The sequence below is a fragment of the Muscardinus avellanarius genome, assembly GCF_963383645.1.
Source record: "Muscardinus avellanarius genome assembly, chromosome: 3".
NCBI lineage: Eukaryota > Metazoa > Chordata > Mammalia > Rodentia > Gliridae > Muscardinus > Muscardinus avellanarius.
In genome coordinates this window covers 54,094,218-54,112,864 of record NC_137788.1, presented here as the reverse complement: position 1 = coordinate 54,112,864, position 18,647 = coordinate 54,094,218, and the positions used below count along the sequence as shown (strand labels likewise).

General features: G+C 35.3%; 1 protein-coding gene across 9 annotated transcripts in view; it reads left to right on the top strand.

Annotated features, from left to right (window-relative positions):
• DOCK7 (dedicator of cytokinesis 7) overlaps positions 1–18,647 on the top strand; it is a gene marked incomplete at both ends in the record, with an annotated part of 202,642 nt that overhangs the window by 176,082 nt on the left and 7,913 nt on the right. For 6 of the 9 annotated variants that reach the window (XM_080692025.1, XM_080692023.1, XM_080692024.1 and 3 more), the window contains 7 exons: positions 628–759; positions 2,681–2,695; positions 10,451–10,576; positions 12,557–12,646; positions 12,761–12,997; positions 13,275–13,418; positions 15,368–15,474. In XM_080692025.1, coding sequence (XP_080548151.1) covers positions 628–759; positions 2,681–2,695; positions 10,451–10,576; positions 12,557–12,646; positions 12,761–12,997; positions 13,275–13,418; positions 15,368–15,474 — 851 coding nt within the window. Of the gene's footprint in view, positions 1–627; positions 760–2,680; positions 2,696–10,441; positions 10,577–12,556; positions 12,647–12,760; positions 12,998–13,274; positions 13,419–15,367; positions 15,475–18,647 lie in introns of all 9 variants that reach the window. The other 3 variants (XM_080692026.1, XM_080692022.1, XM_080692020.1) reach the window with 1 other exon arrangement.

Below are 18,647 nucleotides of genomic sequence, written 5' to 3'. Positions count from 1 at the left end.
ACACAGCTTGTACTTAACTCTGTTACCAGACCAACCACTGGGCAGCTAGCCCCAGGAGAAGAAAATCTGATGGCTCACAACCTTCTTGTACTTCTTTAAAAATCAAAATATGTAAAGATTTTTCTTATAGATTTCCAATAGGAAATTTCTGGTGCCAACTTAATATTTTTGAAAAGCAAATGAATTTAGTTTCCCAGGAGGCTACAGTTTATTGGAGTATAGAATTGGGTATTTATGACCAGTTATTAATTGAATTTCTTTTATTCCTCTGCTCAGAATTAGTTTCTGCAAAAGTTTATATGCTGAAAGTAGTATGGACATATTTAACTTAGTGAAGTAAGGGATAGATAAAACAGAATGTCTAATTCACCTTATATAGAAATATAAATATGCATATGCATACCTACAAACCTCTCTGTTCTTCCAAAGGAGATGGTACATTGTATATAATTCTTGTTAGAACCTTAATACAGTTAAAAAGTAATAGTGTTTATTTTTATGTTCAATTGAAAAGTTTCAATGGTGTTTATTGTCTTAGTAGAAACATTGTGGATTTATAAATTGTGATTATTTTACTTTCTTTTTGATGGAAAGGAAAACAACATCTCATAAATATTATTTTTGTAGGCTGGCATGTATGAAGCAGTTAATGAGGTTTACAAAGTACTTATTCCTATCCATGAAGCTAATCGAGATGCAAAGAAACTATCCACAATTCATGGTAAACTTCAAGAAGCATTCGGCAAAATTGTTCATCAGGTAATTACTCTAATATGTAGCGTTAGTATAGGTGGAGAAAATATCTAACTTTGTGTTCTGATGTCAAATTAAGATGTTATGAAATAACCATTTTCATCAGATTACAAATGAGCAAATTGATGGTTCATGGCTAAAGCAAGTCTCACTTAAAAAATGAATTTTTCTGAAGTAGATGATCATCTTCTTGAACTTTCCACATAGCTTTTTTTTATTAAAAAATTACTAGTTAGCAGTTTTTTAAATTGTGATTTATTTTTCTGATTCACAATGTAGGTTGTAACTGAATTCGATTTTAAAATTCATATCTATTCCTTTGCTTTCAAAAATTTTATATTCAAGCTCATTTTTAATTAGATCACATATATCTTTGATAAACTTAATATCTTAATGACTGCAACTGAATTTTATTCTTCCTAGATGTTTATATTTGGTCATCCTGTGATATTTGTTATATGAATATAATACTTTGTGAAACTAGTGAATAAAGAGGTATCTATGTAATTTAATTATAACAATGACTTTAGTACTTTATAATTTATGTAATACATGCTATTACCAAAATTAGAATCAAGTTAAGCATTGCTTAAAAATGAAGTAGACTACTAGCAATTGATTTCCTTGAAACTAAATTCTTGACTCCATTGAAATACCTGAAATGTTGTGTTGAGTCTCCTCCTTCTCTACTTTTCTGCTCCCTTCCCTGTGCTACCCAGCTGTTACCTGCTGCTGCCATCTAAGGAGGAGGTGGAGTAGCAATTATCCACTTTCATATTCAGTACTAGTTCTACTTTATTATCTATCAGCTTGGCATGCTCTTTATTGCCATGGGCTAAGCTGTTATAGGTGAATTGATATGATCTGAAAATAACATAGGGCTCTTAAGCCAGGATTCTTTTATCATCTGTTAAAAATTGAAGTTGCAAAAGATTGATTAGGTTTCATGATCATAACAGATATGTCTTTTTTATAATCAATCACATATACATTATAGAAGGAACTTCATCCCAGCTTCTGGAGCCATAAATTGCAAATTATATATGTCAAGTCTGGATCATCTAAACCTAGAGTTTCTAAGCAACTTCCACCCAGCAGGCATGGTGGTGCATACTTGTAATCTCAATACTTAGGAGGCTGAGACAGGAGAATCGCAGGCTCAACACCAGCCTCAGCAATTTAGCAAGACCATGTTTCAAAGCAAAAAATAAAAAGTAGCCAGGAGTGGTGCCGCACACTTGTAATCCTAGTACTTGGGAGGCCCTCTCAACTTATTGAGACCCTCTTTCAAAATAAAATAATAAATCAGGCTGGAGGGTGTAGTTTGAAGGTAGAATGCCTTTGGGTTCTCTCTCCAGTACACACTCACACACAAAAATAAAATAAAATAAAATAAATAATAAAAAGGAACAGGGGTGTAGCTTAAAAATAGAATGTCCCCAGGTTCAATCCCTAGTACCAACAACAACAACAACAAAAAAAAACGAAATTACACAAAAAGAAACTTCATCCATTTGTGTCAGTGGAATTTGAGCAGAATTGCAATTTATATTCCATTTTAGCCTGGATATCTCAGTGAAATGCAGCTCATCTTAGTTAGAGGTTTAAATTAGAAATGAAAAGAACAAGCATCTAATTCTTTTCCCAAAATTTGTACTTTTACTTTAAAAGTATTCTGTATGTTTCACTTTAATAGTAAATGTTTTTAAAAGCAGATTTTTAGCTATTAGTTTTTAAATATGCAATTTATGAAATTATTGTGAGTCTCAAGTAAAAGAATATGCTGTTTTAAGTATCTTGTTATTTTTAGTTTATTAAAAAAAATTTATGGTATATGGTACCTTACACTATTATCCTTTGGCCTTCTTTTTGTTCTTTTTAAACAGTTTTTTTATGACTTGCCCTTCTTTTACTTTTTATTATACAGAGTACTGGCTGGGAGGTAGGTAATGTTTTAGTTAGTTAAAGACACTAATAGATTGATTTGATGAGATTCCTTATGCCAATGCTTTGCCCACATGTGCTAGCTGTGGGCATTCTGTTGCTATCTGCTATCAACTGAATTCATTAACCAAAGAAATTGTGTTAAATGCTGTTAAGATATTTTAAGAAATGTATTATTCAGAGGTTGTAGGCAGTGCATGGAAATCTATGTTACACTAATAAGATTCTTTGGTAAATGAGCCGCTTTGTCATCACTTTAGTTGTTTTTTTATCCTTTGAAGCATTTCTTTCATCAACATTTATACACAGATCTTCTATTTTAACCATATTGTTTCACCTCATTTTACAGAGGTCGATTTATGTGCTATTGCTCAGAGTGTAAATAGGAAATTCTGTATTTCATCTGATCTAAGATGCCATCAATTACAAAACATACTATTATTTTATATACCTTTAAGAGAGAAAAAACACCTTGTGTATTAAACCAAGACATCCTGTCAGTTGAAACATGAATACCAACTACAGAGATAGTAAGATATAAGCAAAACATATGCATCTTAGAATTAATGAAATATTGAGTTAATTTGACCTTGAGTCACTTTACCTTGAGTATAAGCCCTACTGAGGAAAGTTCACTTTTGTCATTTAAATTTTGTGATGGGAGAGATGAAGAGATTGATAGGGCTTGAAATTTAGCTTGAGCTTATATTCTGACAGCATTTGATATATTATTGTTTAATGAAGACTCTACATGTACTTCCTTTTATGTAGTAGTTAGGGTTGTGAAAAGTTATGTATAAATCATATCTTACCTGAAAATTGCCAGGAAGAATTACCATTGTTTTATACCTTTCTGTAAAGGAAAGAACTTTATAAATTACACTCCAACTTGTTTTGATACAGTAAAGCTAGGTAATAATAAACCAGATTTTTTTTAAGTGAGGTATATTTGTAAAGTCTGCTTTGACTCACTTTTTAGTCAGGTTTGTGTTGACTAAACAGCTTAGACTTCTCTGTTTGGTTTTGCATTATAGTTCTTGTTTGAGGACCCAAATAGAAAATCTTAGGAATAAATGTTACTACTAAGTTTTCATTCATTTCTGAAGTAGAGCCTACCATTTTCTTTTCTTTAGATGAAGCCAGCACTTACATCTTCCTTATTAATTCTCCAGATGGAATGTATATGACCTGATTGATACCTAAAATCCCTTAGTTCTGTGGCTCATTTCTGCATGTGTGGCATATTACTACACATGTAGAGAGAGTGATCATGATTACCTATGAAAGTTCCTTTGCAATAGAATTAGCTGAAAACTAGGCATATGATGAAATAATGTGCTGAAACCTCTGAGCAGTTTATTACTAGTCTGCTTGATGCTAAATCGACCCCTGAAAGGTATAATTTTCACTGGTTATGACATTAATATCATTCTTCCATCATGTTTATTGCATGAAAAAGTCACACAGACTTTATTTTCTTGTTTGTATTCTTGTCACTACCTTTTGCTGGACCTTTAGCTTTGTAGCTTCTAAATTTGTTGCACGTTTGTTTTTTGCTTTTCTCTTGTAAAACTTAAATGGATGCTTGCATTTAAAAAAAAATGTGTTTGCTACCATTTGCTGCTTAATTGTTTTGAAAATTCCCTAATTAAAATGCTTTCTGTTTTCTCTTCTCTCTTGCCCCTGGTTGCTGACCCTACTCCCTACTTTTACTATTGTCTATTGTGGTAAGTTCCTATCTTGTGAATATTTTTCTTTATGACTCTGTGAAAACTTCAGTAATTTCATTTTTTCTAAAAACTGTTTTCTAGCTAATTTCTTAGTATTCTCATAGAACTTTCACTAGATTGAAATCTAGAAAGGACAATTTACACATTGTAGAAAGTCTCTTTGAATTAACAACTCTTTCCCTGATTTACTGGAAAAGCCCCTCTGGGGCTTTATAGATTAGCAATATTCATATTAAACATTATTCTTAATGTTTAGCTGGGCATGTTGGCACACACTTGTAATCTCAGCATTTGGGAGGCTGAGACAGGAGGATCATGGTTCTCAGACAGCCTCAGCTACTTAATGAGGCCCTTCACAACTCAGTGAGACTCTGTTTCAAAATAAAGAATAAAAAAATAGGGCTGGGAGTGTAGCTCGGAGGTAGACCATCCCCAGTACCAACCGCCAAAAAAAAAAATTCTTAATGTTTAATATTATGCTTCTTGGTTTAGTACAGATTGAGTTGGCAAAGCTTTTTGCAAATGTGTGTGTAAAAGATAATGGTGCTGACTCTTGATATTTAGCAATTTGGTAAAGTGTTTGCCATATAAAATAGCAATAGAGACCCCTTCAAGAACTATATGACTCTTATTTACTCTGCCAGTTTCTATTCTTTAAAGGCTGTTTAGTTTTGCTTTTATTTTTACTTTTTCACAAAAGACTGAAATGTTGGATTTTTAATGAAAATTTTTATAATTTTGTATTTCATGTATATATTTATTTTCAAAAGCTATAATTTGTACATTTACCAAATAGTGATCAATTTGTAATCAGAAGCATACTAATATAAGTTTACATTTTTTCAAAAAAAAAATCTGTTCCCAAATACTAATAACACAATAAATAAGATGACACTATCTCTATTTTCCTTTTTTTTTTTTTTTTTTTGGTGGTACTGGGGATGGAACCCTCTACCTCTGGGATACACTCCCAGACCTATTTTATATTTTATTTGGAAACAGGGACTCTTAAGCCAGCATGGCTGGCTTCGAACCTGCTCCATTCTCCTGTCTCCGCCTCTCAAGCACGGGGATTACAAGCATGTGCCTCCATACCCAGCTCTATTTTCCTTTTAAAGATTACATGATATTTCTTTCAAAGACAATACCCTACTCAAGTAGATATATCTTAGTTTCCCATAAGGCTGAAGGAGATAGGGTTAGTTTTATTAAGATAAACACTATTAGATCATCAAAGGAATGTTAGTTACTCTTAACTTTTGAGACTGAATCATACAAAATGATTATATCTCAACTCTTTTTGGACTGGAGAGGAACATGAATATGAGTCAGTTTTTTAGTTTTTATGTGCTGTAAACTGGCTGTAGGTCAAGTTCAGTGGCTTCTGTTGAATTTTATAGCTAAGTGAAGTAAAGTAACTTGTCCAAGTAAATAAAAAGCAGAGCAGAATTAGAAATAGCTCATTTTAATAGAGAAGTGGGGAAATGGACACTGGAAGAAGGGAATGAAAAATGAAATTCACAAGAAGCAGGTGTATTCATTTCGAGTCACCCCCTCATGCCATTTTGGCATGGGGCTGTATTTCTATTTTCTGTATTTCTATCTTTCTAATAAACTTCTTTAAATCTTCAAAAAAAAAAAAAAAAGAAGTTCACAAGAAGCTTTGGAAAACATCAGAAAAGTGGAAGATGGTTCAAGTCATACTTATGTCCCAGTGTTTTTATTAGTGTATAGACTATAGGAAATATATAGCTTAATTAAGAATAAGTATACAACTAGCCCAATGGAATTTTTTGTGAAATAAAGATAACAAAACTAGAACAGATTTAAGATAGACTTGTCATAAGAGATCCAACCATTTAGAAACATGGCTGATAGATTTTTTTGTCTGGATCATTTTCATCACCAAGAAGACTATGAGAACAATAAGTTGACCTGCTAAGGAAAAATAAGCTTTAGTTAACTGGGCATGGTAGCACACAGTTATAATCCCAGTACTTGGGAGGTGAGACAGGAAGATCACAGCCAACATAAGCAATTTAGTGAGGCTTTCAGCAACATAATGAGACCCTGTTTTCCAAATTTAAAATAAAATAGGTTTGAGGGTCTAGCCCAGAAGTAGAATACCCTTGGGTTCTATCCCTAGTACCATTTAAAAAAAAAAAAAAAAAAAAAAAAAGGGAGGAGGAGAAGGAAAAGCCCTAATTTGGGAGTGATGGAAGTTCAGAAGGAATTCCTAGCAGTAAAAGAAGGTAATGCTTGGAAAACATAGGGTATATTATAGGAAAATAATTTAAAGAAAAATCAAGTATCCTGTGGTCTAAAACTGAAGAAAACTGGGCATGGTGGTGCATGCATTTAATCCCAGTACTTGAGGGCCTGAGACAGGAGGATTGCACATACGCAGTCAGCCTCAGCAACTTAAGCCCTCCACAACTTAGTGAAACCCGTTTAAAATAAAGAATAAAATAGGGCTGGGGGTGTAGCTCAGAGGTAAAATGTCCCTGGGTTCAATCCCCAGTACTAAGCCCCACACAAATACACACACACTGAAGAAGTAAAAATGAAGTGAAATGTACCTCTCCAGATGAAATTGTGTACTGTGCTTTCATTAACTGGATAGGGCCAGTGGTTGCCTTGACAGCAGTCTCTTTCTAAACTGAAAATAAAGTTATTCAAACTCTTTGTTTTTCTTCCTCTCTACTACTTCCTTCCCATCTCTCTACACGCACACACATAGACACACATTCACTCTAAACTCTAGTAATTCCTTGTCGTTGCTTTTTAGATCTTATCATGTGCTCTCATTCACTCTGTTCTAACTTCCTATTCCTTCAGTACACTAGGTAGGCTCTTGTCTTAGGGCCTGTCTGTGACTAGAATTTCATTTGTGACTTGGCTGCAACAAAATTAGTATTTCCTCTCTTCATATCTCTTGGTGGTCTTATATATTGTCTTATACTGTAATTATTTAAATATATTTTTATTCTCTTGAGAAGCAAGTCTTATTTATTTTTATTTTCCTATTACTGAGAATAAATAGCAGCTAACATAATAGGTTTTTTTTTTTAACTGAATTCTAGTGTGAAAAAAACATATAAACAGAGATAGTTTACTTTTAAGCTTCAGGTGTGAATCAGCTTTTTGATCACTGTGCCCAAAATACCTAACATGAATAACTTAGAGGGGAAACTTATTTTAGCTCACGGTTCCAGTCCATGGTTGGCTGGCTGTATTGCTCTGGGCCTGGGCAAAGCAGACCATCCTGGTGGAAGGGCACGGTAGAGGAAAGCTGTTCAGTTTGTGCAACCAGAAAGCAGCATCAGGGAAGAAGGGGTCTGGAGACAGAATGTCAGGGGGATACCCCATTACCTACTTCCTCCTACTAGATCTTTCCTCCTGCAGTTCCCACCATAAAATTACTTACCTGTCAGTAGAGTCATCATTCCATTGATGAAGTCAAAGCCCTGGTGATCCAGTCACTTCCCAAAAGCCCCACCTCTGAACATTACTGCACTAGACCGAGTCTTCAACACGTGCCTTTGGTGGACATGCCAAGCCCAACCCATACAGTGCATTAATAAAACTTACTGTGCAGATCCAGGGAGGCAGTGAGCCCACGGGTCACATCAGCACTGTCGTGTCTGCTTCTAGGATGTCACAACTTAAAGAATAGCATTGAAAAATTATGAAGGCAATCAGGATAGTAATTCCAGTTACAGAAAGATTGGTTGAGAACTGGAAAGTTTAGCTAAGGGAAACTAATCCTAATTGCTGTCCTCAAATATTTAAAGGGCTACAATATTAAAGAATTGGAATAGTGATTTAGATTCAAAATCTGTAAGTAATATAGCTAGAACAACTTTAATATTTTTGGTTTTAAAATGTAGGAGTGTATTTGTATGTAACATATTAAAGAATAACAGATTTTAAAGTAATTTTTCTGGTATCTTTTTGAGTTTTCCATGCCATGCCTTATTTCCTTAATTATGTCAAAATTTACTATTATATTGTTCCATTGGCTTACTGATGGTTTTAATCAGAATGTTTATTAAATTCATTTAACCTATCTAGTGATTTCATTTTCTGTATACTTAGGTTATTAAATTTTGAAATAGCCGTACATGGTGGCACATGCTTGTAATCCTAATACTTAGGAGGCTGAGACAGGAGGATCACAAGTTTGCAGCCAGCCTCAGCTATTTAGACCTCCACAATTTAGTGAGACCCTGTTTCACAATAAAGAATAAAAAAAATAGGGGTGGGAGTATAGCTTGGAGGTATACTCTCAGTAGATTGAACTCATGGGTACAAACCCCAGTACCAAAAAAAAAATCTTTTTTTAATCAGATACTTCAAGTTTCTTTAGCTCCAAAAGCATTTATCTTTACAACTGTACTCATTTTATACAAAGATTTGGAGGTATTTTTAGCCATTGTACTTCCCCTCCACATATATACCTTGTTTTTTTGTTTGTTTGTTTGTTTTTTGGGGGTTTTTTTGCAGGTTTGGGGATGGAACCCAGGGGCATTTGACCTCCGAGATACATCCCCTGCCCTATTTTTTTTTTTTTAATTCTTTATTTTGAAACCAGGTCTCACTGAGTTGCAGAAGGCCTCACTAAGTAGCTGAGGCTGTCCGCGAACCGCCATCCTCCGGTCTCAGCCTCCCGAATGCTGGGATTACAAGCGTGCGCCACCACGCCCGGCTATACCTTGGTATTAGAAAACTGATAAGTTAAGGATCAAAGTTTCCCATTCTGCTTAATTAGTTAAGTAACATTTGTAACTTAATTTGTATGTCCTTTGGTCTTTCCTATATAGAAAAATAATATAAAATAAACTAAGTTTAAAGAGAATTCAGATGAGTTTAAATACTTGATTGTGATTATATGTATAGGAGCCACCACAAAATCTATCTGAAACAGCTTTTGTGTCTACATTGTAGACACAATGTGTAGAAATTGCACAAAACACATTCAAGTGTTTGTCTTTTTTTTTCTTCCTGGTGGTACTGGGGGTGCAACGCAGGGGCTTTTCTACCTCCGGGCTACACTCCTAGATCTATTTTTATTTGGAAACAGGGTCTCACTAAGTTGCTGAGAGCCTCACTAAGTAGCTGAGGCTGGCTTCAAACCTGTGCAATCCTCCTGTCTCAGCCTCCCCAGCACTGGGATTACAAGCGTGCACCACCACGCCCGGCTCCAAGTATTTGTCTTTATTGAAAGAAGTTGTCTTCAGGTGTGCTTGTGGAAGAGCTCAGGTGACCTTAGTGTATTTTGTACTTGATATCAGTGTATAGCTAATGCATGTGGTGGGTAGTTTGGGGCTTTAGAATAACCTCATCTCAAACACATTTTTAGAATATCTTTTATTTATAGATATTTTTTCTTTCTACTCCATCTTTAGTTATTGTTCCAATGCCAGTATTTTATCAACAGAGCAATATCATTATAGGTAATTTTGCTCTAATACTTGTAGAAGGCCTTGTCGTTTTACTGATTGTCTGCTCTGTGCCAGATGCTTGGCTCCTCGTTTGATCTCATTGTAGTATTTGTCAAGAGATTCCAAGGAAGGTTTATGCTAACATGAAAATATGTTAGTGGTCTTTTTAAATTTACTCTCAGTATACTCTAATAATAGGACAATTAAGACACAGGTCATGTTAAGCCAAGCATCTTTTCTTGCAATAAGAAAATTGTGTTAATTTACTTCAACAGTGTGGACTTAAAAATCATAGGCCAATGTTATACTTTGTACAGACTCTAAAAAATGTGTACCATATGCAGTTTAGTCACTTGATAAAAGTCTTAAATGCATAATTTGTGTTAGAAATAATGAAAAAAGAGAGACCAGTTATTTTGTTTTTACCTTTCATTTAACAAATGATAAAAATATTATAATTTTTAATTAAAATATTTTACAGTGTTTTGGAAATTTTATACTATAGCAATCTAAGTGTAATGTGAAAACAAAAAAGACTATATTAAAGTTTCTTCATTTTCCTAAACCTAGGATGGTAAGCGGATGTTTGGCACCTATTTTCGTGTTGGTTTTTATGGAACCAAGTTCGGGGATTTGGATGAACAAGAATTTGTTTACAAGGAGCCTGCAATAACCAAACTTGCAGAGATATCTCACAGATTGGAGGTGAATGCTGTGGTGGTTCATAAAACATCATCTTTAATTTGTTTTCTTTGTGATGCATAGACTTTTCGATCCAGGTCTAGTTGTTGAGTCAGCCAGATCCTGCCAAGAAAACGCTCCCTAAGGGTACAAGGTTTTTTGATAGGCATAATATTACTCTTTCAAATTCTTCAAGTATTTATGGCAGCAGTAAAGTTATGTTTATGTATTTTAAAAGCCCCTATATCATTCAGAATTACTGTGATCAATGGAGAAATGTGTGAATGTACTCACATTTTATAGAAAAAGAAGGAATAAAGTAGCAGCAGATAATGAACTTAGAACAGAACCTCAGGAAATTTGTGACCCAAGTTCATTATTTCTTTAGCTTCTCAGTAGATATATTTAGAAATAGCCTAAAGCAGCCAGGCATGGTGATGTACACTTGTAATCTCAGTACTTGGAAGGCTCAGACAGGAGGATCATATAGGTTTGAAGGCAGCCTCAGCTACTTAGAGAGGCTCTCAGTAACTTACTGAGACCCTGTTTCCAAATAAAATATAAACTACATCTGGGAGTGTGGCCTGGGGGTAGAAAGCCCCTGGATTCCATCCCCAGTACCACAAAAAAAAAAAAAAAGAAGTACCCTAAAGCTATACCTTAAAAATACTTCTTAGAATCCTTCACCAGCCAGGCATGGTGGCGCACGCTTGTAATCCCCGCTCTTGGGAGGCTGAGACAGGAGGATCGCACAGGTTCGAAGCCAGCCTCAGCTACGTAGTTAGTAGGCTCTCAGCAACTTAGTGAGACCCTGTTTCCAAATAAAATATAAAATAGGTCTGGGGTATAGCCTGGCGGTAGAAAGCTCCTGGGTTCCTCCCCCAGTACCAACAAAAACAAAAAAGAATCCTTCACCTTTGTAACTTCTTTATTTTCACCATAAGTGATCATTTTAATTTATTTGGCTGACCAATCTTTTTATTATCTTTCAACTTTTCCACATTCTTTTTACTCAAAATGTGGCCTATGGTCTGGAAGCATTAGCATCACCTATGAGACTGTTTGAAATGCAGGGTCTCAGGCCCTGAATCAGAATATGCATTTTAACAAGGTCCCCAGTGATTTGTACTTACACGAGTGTGAGACACAGGGCTTGAAACTTGTTTTTATTCTCAGCTGGTGTCAGTTTTTTGTTGTTTGATTTTGCCTTTTGTGTTTGCTGGTTTTTGTTTTGCCATGCTAGGGGCTGAAAACAGGGCCTTGATGAGTTACATCTTCAGCCCTGATGTTAATTCTTAAATGTACATTCTTACAGGTGACCTTGCTGGGCTCAATCTTTAAAACTAGCTCAAACTTTTGGCTTTTTATTTTTCTAGGGCTAGGTGAGTCTTGGGAAATATTTGGGTAGTGTTTCCAAACTTAATCATAAAACTTACCTTTGGGGTAGGAATGGGAGTTTCTTTGACAATTCAACTGAGTTTTCCCCTTTGAATAACTCCACTCATTGCCCGTGCTGCTGTTCAATCATGTGGGAAAATCACTTTCTTAACTCAGTGTTGCTTTTTCAAAGTCTAAACCTATATAAAACTTCAACAGGTTAGTGTTATTATTTGGAAATTATGGGATATTGCTTTAAATTATGAAAAAATGCTGATTCAGTGACCCATAACCTATAAGAAATCAGACCACAATAAACTCAATAGAAGTAAGATCCTGTACATCAAGATGAGTCCCTTCTGTCCTTGTAACCCCTTTTTGTTTCTCTTGAGGACCCCTTGTGGAATCCTGTATTTATATTGGAGAAAATTGTTGTTTTCTTTTATTTTGTGTTGAAGTACATGGTTAAGAATAGTATCAACTAAAGATTTATTTAACAATAATTTATAACAAGTGACATGATTTACTAAATACCCTAACTTTGCTCAGGAGTCTCCTTCAGAGGTCTGCTCTGTTCACTAATCCTGTTTAACTTCATGTAAAGGATTTTTTCTTTAATTTATGTAGGGATTTTATGGAGAAAGATTCGGAGAAGATGTGGTTGAAGTAATCAAGGACTCTAATCCTGTAGACAAGTGTAAATTAGATCCTAACAAGGTATGATTGATTAGACTATAATGAATCACAGGCATGTCTTCCTCTGTGCAGTTTTGTTTAAGAAATACTAAATAATTTAGCACTGAGGAAGTAAAAGACTTTTTCCTTCCCCAGGCATACATTCAGATTACCTACGTGGAGCCCTATTTTGATACATATGAGATGAAGGACAGAATCACATATTTTGACAAAAATTACAATCTTCGCCGTTTCATGTACTGTACACCCTTCACTTTAGATGGCAGAGCCCATGGGGAGCTTCATGAACAATTCAAACGGAAGACAATTCTGACTACTTCTCATGCCTTTCCTTATATTAAAACAAGGGTTAATGTCACTCACAAAGAAGAGGTAAGTCCAAGAATTAGTGAAGGAGGCACAATCAAGCTCATTGACTGTTGGTAATGATACCAACAAGGATGGAGCCGATGCTTGAGTCCCTTATTCATCCTCAGCTTATGCTTAAAAAGGTATTTTTTGTCTTATTATAGGAATCCAAGTTTGGAATTTTCTTGTTACATGAAAGTTTATAGTTGTTCCCCGTTTTTTTCTAATTTTAATTGATTATATAAAGTTTATTAAATAGTTTTTGACCAGTGCACCTATTAATAGTTGTTGTTTTACTTAGATAATCTTAACACCAATTGAAGTTGCTATAGAAGACATGCAAAAAAAGACCCAGGAGCTGGCATTTGCAACACATCAGGATCCAGCAGATCCCAAAATGCTTCAGATGGTACTCCAGGGATCTGTAGGTACAACAGTGAATCAGGTTAGTGGTTTTTATTGGTATCACTGTGTGATTTAAGTTATAAATAGGCCTTGGAATAATTTTATTATTATAGTGTTAAAAATCACAAATATGTGCTAAATCAAGTAAAAAGGATATGTGTTAAAAGTGATTGCAAAAAACATTGAAATATAAATGAAAGCAAATTAAACCGTAAAAGTTTTGTATAATCTCAGTTGTTAAGGTTTTTACACTTGCCTCGTCTGCTATATTTTTCTGTCTATTCTTATACATTCTATTAAGAAGGAATTAAGTCACTTAAAATACATTTTCTTAAAAAAATGTACTGAAAGAATGTGATATAAAAAGGACTCATTTTCAGAGCTGTGTATATCTATATACATGTAAAACCTCTCCTATCTTAAATTCTCCCTGATGTTATCATCTCCAGATCTTCTTGACAGTGAGTTCTGAATAAATGATACAGAGTCATTTTGGTAATTTTAGTAATATATAAATACATGATATTACTGTTACTTTGTTGTGTGGACATTGGAAGCCATCCCCACAATTATCTCTTTGAGATTGGTGTGCCTCAGATTCTCTTGCTGACAGTTTTAGTCATGGCCCCGATCTTAAGGAATTATTCTAGGATATGGGAAAGTTCAGAATAGTTCAAGTCAAGTTCTTTTTTGTTTGTTTGTTTGTTTGTTTTTGTGTGTGGTTTTTTGTTTGTTTTTTGGTTTGTTTGGTTTTTATTTTTTTGGTGGTATTGGGGATGGAACCCTTCTACCTTCGGGCTTCACTCCCAGACCTATTTTATATTTTATTTGGAAACAGGGTCTCTTAAGCCAGTGAGGCTGGCTTTGAACCTACGTGATCCTCCTGTCTCAGCCTCCCAAGGGTGGGGATTACAAACGTGTGCCACCACGCCTGGCTTCAAGTCAAGTTCTATGTAATATTTTTTAAATACTTTTTGAATTAAAGGAACAAAGATGCCGTGTGTGGTGGCACCCGCTTGGGAGGCTGAGACAGGAGGATCGCACAGGTTTGAAGCCAGCCTCAGCTACTTAGTGAGGCTCTCAGCAACTTAGTGAGACCCTGTTTCCAAATAAAATGTAAAATAGGGCTGGGAGTACAGCCCAGAGGTAGAAAGCCTCTGGGTTCCACCCCCAGTACCACAAAAATTAAAAATAAATAAAAAATGAAATAAATAAAATAAAGGAACAAAGCCAGAAAATGCTCTACCAAATCAAAACACTATAAGGTTTTTATCACCCCAAAGCATACTTGATTTTTTAAGTTTTTACCTCCAGCTGATAAAACTTATTCAGAAAAGATTATCTTTAAATTCAGTGTCAGGACTGGGCATGGTAGTGCATGCTTATAATCCCAGTACTTGGGAGGCTGAGACAGGAGCATCGCACAGGTTCAAAGCCAGCCTCAGCTACTTAGGCTCTCAGCAACTTAGTGAGACCCTGTTTCCAAATAAAGCATAAAATAGGTCTGGGAGTGTAGCCTGGAGGTAGAAGGCCCCCAAGTTTCATCCCCCAATACCACAAAAAATAAAAAATAAATAAATAAATTCAGTGTCAGGGACACCTTCAGAACGATGAATGAAGATGTCTTAAAAAACTAAGTCTAATAATCAGTGGAATGGGGACTATAGTAGCTTGACAGTTTGTATATCCAGGATAAATTAAAGAAAATACAAGGCTAGCTGCATTAATGGGCACAATTAAATAAAGTCCTTAAACTACTACTCTGTTTCTTTCAATAGTAAACTAATAAGTTAATCTAATTGCAGTAAGCAAGAATGTGTATATGATGTTGGTAAATTTTGATGCAAAGGAAAAGCTTTAATTAGAGCATAAATATTCACTCAGGTTAAATGCAGCTATCTCATTGTTAAAATTATTTGGGCAAATTTTATCTCTGTGGTATTAGAGAAGACAAGAACACACTTTGTGTTTTATTTTCTTATTTTGCAGGGGCCGTTGGAAGTTGCCCAGGTTTTTCTATCCGAAATACCCAGTGACCCAAAGCTCTTCAGACATCATAATAAACTACGACTCTGTTTTAAAGATTTTACTAAAAGGTATTCAAGACCACTTAAGGAACTATTAAAAACAGAAAATATAGGGAAGTGGTTTACTATGAAAGGTGTAGATTTGTGTAGAATTTACTATTTAATGGTGTATACTTAATCCTCCCACACACACATACTTTGTAATGCCATAGTTTTATATTTTAAAGATTGGAGAAGCCGGGCGTGGTGGCGCATGCTTGTAATCCCCGCGCTTGGGAGGCAGAGACAGGAGGATCGCGCAGGTTCGAAGCTAGCCCCGCGCGCTGGCTTAGGAGACCCTGTTTCCAAATAAAAATGCAAAAATAGGTCTGGGAGTGTAGCCCAGAGGTAGAAGGGCTTCCAGGAACCCCAGTACCACCAAAAAAAAAAAAAAAAAAAAAAGATTGGAGAAGCCACAGCACAGGAAAATTTTTTAACTTGAAACTATTAGACTGTTAACTTAAGCTATTATTTATTAGGAATATTCAGGGTGTGAATTTCTGCTTCCCTTCACTCAGGGAAGTTATTAGCAAGACCTTTTTTTTAAGTTAACAAAAAATGTGTTTGAATCCTGACTTTGTAAATGTATATCTCTTCCAGGTCATTTGATACCTACCTCTCAGAGAGGCAGATTAGATTAAATAATACATAGGTGTGTTAGAAGTCCCAGGACCATCCCCAGTTTTAGTGGTTTCCTAAGAGGACTCAGGACTCACCATAAGTTGTACTGAAGACTGATTTATTGCACTGAAAAGATACAAACTAATGTCAGCAAAGGAAGAAAGCACATGTGGTAAAATCTGGAGGAAACTGGTACAGACTTCAAAGGGTCCTCTGTCACTTCCCCACACGGGTCACTTAATGCCTCCTACGCTGAGTTGTGACAGCATGTGAGGAGTATTGTGTACCAAGGAGCCTCATTAGAGATGCAGTGCCATGGGTTTTTACTGGGGCTGGTCACATAGGACCTGTATATGATTGTATGCCAACATTCCAGACTCCCAGAAGGAAAGACGTGCAACATAAATCATAGTGTTTGTATGAACAATGTGGCACCGTGAGCCACTTTTATCTTCTGGGAATAATGGGAGCCCTCCCAAAATCCAAATTCCCCAAGGCTAACAAAGGGCCACTTTTGCAATCAGACCCTACATAGATAGCAGTCTCAGTCATTCATTCTTACCTCTTCTGCACAAAGAATGTCTTTCTAGGCTAATACTTGGCACATAATAAATAGATATTCACTAAGTATTAAATTTTTAAACAATAGGGGGAAATAGGTAGGCATTTGTCAATTTGATACTTAATTCTTGCTTTCCCAGCATAAGAACACAAAAAAGGAATAGTTAATTCAATTGAGATTTTATAATATGATTTAAACTTAAATTTATTTTTAACTGATACATGAAGATTACGCAGATTTATGGAGCATACCATATGATGTTATGATACCTGTGTACATTGTATAATGTTCAGACCAGGATAAAAATAACTATCTCCTCACTCATCATTTCTTTATGGTGGAAAGTCAGAATTCTTCTAGCTTTTTCAAAAATATAGTACATTATTGTTGCCTACAGTCGCACCACTATGCAGTAGCACAACAGAACTTATTACTGCTATCTAACTATAACTTCATACCCACTGATCAACCTCTCCCTCTCTACCCCTAACTTTCTCTCCAGCCTCTGGTAACCACTCTTCTACTCTCAACTTCTATAGAAACCTTTTGAGATTCCACAAATAAATGCAATCATGTGGTGTTTGCCTCTCTGTGCATGGCTTATTTCATTTCACATTATGATTTGGAACTTGTATATGCACCAGTTTCTTTATCCAGTCATCACATGATAGACACTTTGATCACTTGACTCCTTGTGAATAGTGCCAGTTAACTTGGGAATGCAGATATCTCTTTGACAAACTGATTTCATTTCTTTTGGATATAGACACTAATGAGATTGCTGGTAGTTCAATTTTTACTTTTTTGAGGAACCTCCATACTGTTTTCTATAATGGCTATACTAATTTACATTCTCTCTAGCAGTGTGCAAGGGTAACCTTTTCTCCACAACGTTGCCAATCTTTCGTTGGCTTGTCTTTCTGATAATAGCCACTCTTGCTGGGGTGAGGTGATATCTCCTTTTGGTTTTGATTTGCATTTTCCTAATGATTAGTGATGTTGAACATTCTTCATATACCTCTTGGCTTTTTTTGAGATAAATATCTTTTTAGGTCTATTGCCCATTTTTATATCAGGGGTTTTTTTGCTATTGAATTCTTACATATTCTGAATATTAACCCCATGTCAGGTGTATACTTTGCAAATATTTCCTCCCATTCTCTAGGATATCTTTTCACTCATTGATTGTTCCTTTACTGTGCAGAAGCATTTTAGTTTGATGTAATCATGGAATGTGATTATTAAGCTAGATGTCCTCATAAGATTGGGTTGAGGAAATAACAAGAAATATAGCTATTAATATATGGAACAGATGACCTGTGGTAGTATGAGGGGGAAAAACTGTTTCCCACTTTATAGAATTGACTGATATCTAGGATAATTTTATTATTGAGGTGTGTAAAACAAGCAGCAGCAAAGTAAGTCCTCCTGTCTTTGTTAGCAAGGTGATCATGGAAGAATATATACTTCATTACATCATAGCCATTTAGTAATAAGACAATCAGATGTGGTGTGTGTGTGTGTGTGTGTTACTAGGGATTGAACCCAGGGGCATTCTACCTCCGAACTATACCCCAGCCATATTTTCCATTCTTTAGTTTGAAACAGGGTCTCACTAAGTTGTAGAGGGCCTCTCTGAGTAGCTAAGCCTGGCTGCAAACCTACAATCTTCTTGTCTCAGCCTCCCAAGTATTGGGATTAAAAGCATGCGCTACCACACCCAGCTCAGATACTTTTAAATTACTTTTGTTTTGGAATATTTTACCATAATTATAATTCTAAACAAATATCTTCTTTGTATGTATTTAGAGTAATGAGTTCTTGTAGTCAACAGGTCTTCTTGTGTGTTATTACCTGTAGAGAAAATTTCTCCTTCTAAATTACAAAAAAAGTAAGAAATAAAACCATACATGATACAAACCTTAAAAGAAAATTTATAGCCAGTACTACATTTTTCTGTTGTCTTTCATTTTTATGCAGATATGCATATATATTTTATCACACTTGTCATTAAGTCAAT